The sequence below is a fragment of the Zonotrichia albicollis genome, chromosome 9, assembly GCF_047830755.1.
Source record: "Zonotrichia albicollis isolate bZonAlb1 chromosome 9, bZonAlb1.hap1, whole genome shotgun sequence".
Taxonomy (NCBI): domain Eukaryota; kingdom Metazoa; phylum Chordata; class Aves; order Passeriformes; family Passerellidae; genus Zonotrichia; species Zonotrichia albicollis.
The window spans coordinates 4,946,201-4,949,951 of record NC_133827.1 but is presented as its reverse complement, the minus strand read 5'-3'; the positions used below and the strand labels follow the sequence as shown (position 1 = coordinate 4,949,951).

The following is a 3,751-nucleotide window of genomic DNA, read 5'->3' as shown; positions in this document are numbered from 1 at the left end:
ACCAAGGGGCCACTGTGAAACTGCAGCACCAATGAGAACACTGTTACCCTGTGAAGCCCCATGAAATTAAGAAGACAAATTGTCAAATTTTGGGGCCCCATGGAACCAAGAAGACCCGTGTGACAGTGCAGGGCCTAGTGCAACCAAGAGGCCATTGTGGCACTGAGGGGCCCCATGGAACCAAGGACATCTTTGCAGATGACACCAAGCTGGGTATGAGTGCTGATCATGGGAGGGCTATGCACAGGGCCCTGGACAGGCTGAATCCAGGGGCCAAATTCAACAAGTCAGGTTTAACAAGACCAAGTGGCGGGTCCTGCACTTTGGCCACAACAACCCCTGCAGCACTACACGCTGGGGAAAGAGTGGCTGGACAACAGCCAGGAAGAAAGGAACCTACAGGGACAGAGGGACAGCAGGCTGGACATGAGCCAGCAGTGTGCCCAGGTGGCCAAGAAGGCCAATGGCTCCTGGCCTGGATCAAGAATGGTGTCACCAGCAGGACCAGAGATGCTGTGCTAGCACTGAGCTGCCCCCAGCTCTGCACACAGACATTGCTGCTGCAGCTCCAGAGAAGGCAACAAAAGGGCACGTCTGCAGAAAACTTTGCTTTAAACAACCTTTTGTTTGTTTAAAGCCATCAAGAGTGCACCCTCTCACTGACACAGTCTGTGGCCATAGGGAAGGTGGAGAGAAACAAAATGAGAAATGGCGCAAACCATGACATGTTTTGTGGTCAGCATGAAAAAATTAAAACGAAGAAAAAAACAATACAACCAAACTAACAAGAAGTATGAAAGATTACTTTTATTACAAGTGATTAGCAGAAATTGGCCAGCAGTTTAATGTTCTTGAAACCATCCAGTCATCAGTTTCCACACTGCAGCCTTGAGCTCCTGGTTCCTCAGGCTGTAGATGAGGGGGTTCAGGGCTGGAGGCACCACTGAGTACAGAACTGACAGGGCCAGATCCAGGGATGGGGAGGACATGGAAGGGGACTTCAGGTGAGCAAACATAATAGTGCTGAAAAACAGAGAGACCACAGCCAGGTGAGGGAGGCAGGTGGAAAAGGCTTTCTGCCGTCCCTGCTCAGAGGGGATCCTCAGCACAGCCCTGAAGATCTGCACATAGGAGAAAACAATGAACACAAAACAGCCTAATGCTAAACAAGCACTAATAGCAATAAGCTCAAGTTCCCTGAAATTGGAGAGTGAGCAGGACAGCTTGAGGATCTGTGGGATTTCACAGAAGAATTGATCCAAGGCATTGCCATGGCACAGGGGCAGGGAAAATGTATTGGCTGTGTGCAGCAGTGAATAGAGAAAGGCACTGGCCCAGGCAGCTGCTGCCATGTGGGCACAAGCTTTGTTGCCCAGGAGGGTCCCGTAGTGCAGGGGTTTGCAGATGGACACGTAGCGGTCGTAGCACATGATGGTCAGGAGGGAATACTCTGCTCCCATGAAGAACAGAAAGAAAAAGAGCTGAGCAGCACATCCTGTGTAGGAGATGTTCCTGGTGTCCCAGAAGGAATTGTGCATGGCTTTGGGGACAGTGGTGCAGATGGAGCCCAGGTCAGTGAGGGCCAGGTTGAGCAGGAAGAAGAACATGGGCGTGTGCAGGTGGTGGCCGCAGGCTACGGCGCTGATGATGAGGCCGTTGCCCAGGAGGGCAGCCAGGGAGATGCCCAGCAAGAGGCAGAAGTGCAGGAGCTGCAGCTGCCGCGTGTCTGCCAATGGCAGCAGGAGGAAGTGCCTGATGGAGCTGCTGTTGGACATTTGTTGTGCCTGGACTTGGGGACCTGTTCATGGAGAAAGGGACAGTGAAGAGTAAGAGGAGATATCTGTAAACAAAATCAAAGCCATTTCCCATACACTCTCCACTGTAACATACACAGACACTGTTTTGTGTTTAAGAGTTGTGAGGTTTTCTTTTTGAACTCCCCCCATGTCTGTCCTGCTCTTCTTCAATATCAGATACACTCAGCATTTCTGCTTCCCTCTGGTAGAACAAAGTCAGTTCCCTGCAGCCAGATGGTGAGTGCAGACTGGGAGCAGATGATCTGTCACTTTATTCTGTTTTGAGTTTCTCTGGGCTTTTAATTTCTTAAATGGAGAATGTTCACACTCCCAAGTTTCTATTACCAACCCCAGGTACTGCTGAGAGTAGATGGATCCACTACAGCCCAGCTCCACATTTGCAGCCAAGGACTCCTGTTGCTCATTTCACCAACCCAGCAACATTTTCTGTGTCACAACACCTCTGCCTTTCCCCATGAATCCTGTAACTCAAAGTTTTTCTAGGACGGTTTGCATCCTGGATTGAAGCTCCTAGCTTAGACTGAAATCTCAGGGAGACTTCCAAGTGTCCTTATGATGGCACTGGATTGAGAGAGATGCAGCTCCTTCTCTGGCTGCACTGACAGCATTGCCCAGAGCCAGGCACTGGGGACAGCGTCACCCTGAGCCAGCTGTGCCCCCTGCCAGAGCCCCCAGGGCCGGGCAGCTGCTCCCAGCCCTGTGCTCTGCAGAGGGAACTGGGCCCGGGGCTGCAGAGCTGCCCCACGGCTCTGCTGCAGCTCTGCCTGCACGGGAGGGGCTGCACGCCTTGGATCCCCGGCCCTGAGGGCAGAGGCTTGGCTGGGGGACAGGAGGGAGGGGGCTTGTTCAGAGAGTAGTGCTGCACTGGAGAGGACCCTGTGGACATCTCTAAACTCTCCCTGCCACAGCATTTCTGGGTTTTGTTTTCTCTTATTGCCTGATTTTCTCTCTGCTTCCTGGAGATTTCCCTGCTGCAGATGTTTCCCTGTTCCTGATCTCTCTGTGCCAGCATTCAAGGACCCCAAATCTCTGTGCACACTCCTTGGTCTGACAGAACCCTGCCTGTCTGCAGGGCACTGGCTAGGGCAGGTTCTGTTTGCAGGTTGGAGAAAGGACAGCCCAGACTGAGGCTGAAGGTTAAGAGCAAAGGTGATGCTGCTGCTGTCCTTGGGCACAGTGGCTGAAAGGACATTAGGGATCTCCTGTTAACCTACTGAAAGCACATTAGGAAGCTCTTGTGAACCTACTGATCACAAAAAGTAACAGTTCAGATGTCTTAGGCACTTGTCAAAATTCATATTAAATACTGCATAATCAACCTTTAATATTCATCCCCACTACCTTTCATTCAGCAATAGTAGGAAACTGACTACATGGTCTTAGAAAGTTTCCTCGTTTTTATCAAAATCCTTGACTTGGAAATATTCTGTGACTGATCAGAAGCCCTCAGCATGTCAGAGCTTCACCTCCCCTGCACCAGAAATATCCAGAGTTGTACTCACAGAGTCTGTAGGCATTGGAATGTTCCAGCTTTAGGAGATGGCTCCAGGAGATGAAGCTGCATTGTCCTGCAGCTAGAGGTTCCTGTGCCAAGGGCTGGCAGTGACTGTGCCCCAGGCACTTCTCAGCATCTTCCCAGCCCTGACTGATTGAAGTTCTCTGTGCCTCTGTGCTGTGCCTGGGGTGGCTGCAGGCAGTGCCCCAGCCCTGCTGGGCTGGCAGAAGAGCTGCTCATCAAGAGAAATGTGCTTTTGAAGCTCTTCTTGGCTCTTCAGGAAGGAGCCCAGCCCAGCTCAGCTCAGCAGCACAGACACAGCACAAGGACTTGATGAGCCTCTGGGGCTTTGTGCTCAGGCCCTGAACATCAGTCCCTGAGAGGGAGCTGAAGAAACCTCTCCAGAACTCCAAGTCAGAATCCAACTCCAAAGTTTCTT

At 51.5% G+C, this 3,751-nt stretch overlaps 1 protein-coding gene across 1 annotated transcript; it reads right to left on the bottom strand.

The window, feature by feature from the left end:
- Nucleotides 1-842: 842 nt before the first annotated feature.
- On the bottom strand, nucleotides 843-1,814 carry LOC141730076 (olfactory receptor 14I1-like). Its single transcript, XM_074546705.1, has one exon. It carries the CDS (start codon nucleotides 1,773-1,775, stop codon nucleotides 843-845), a length of 933 nt encoding a protein of 310 aa, XP_074402806.1. The 5' UTR covers nucleotides 1,776-1,814.
- Nucleotides 1,815-3,751: the final 1,937 nt, after the last annotated feature.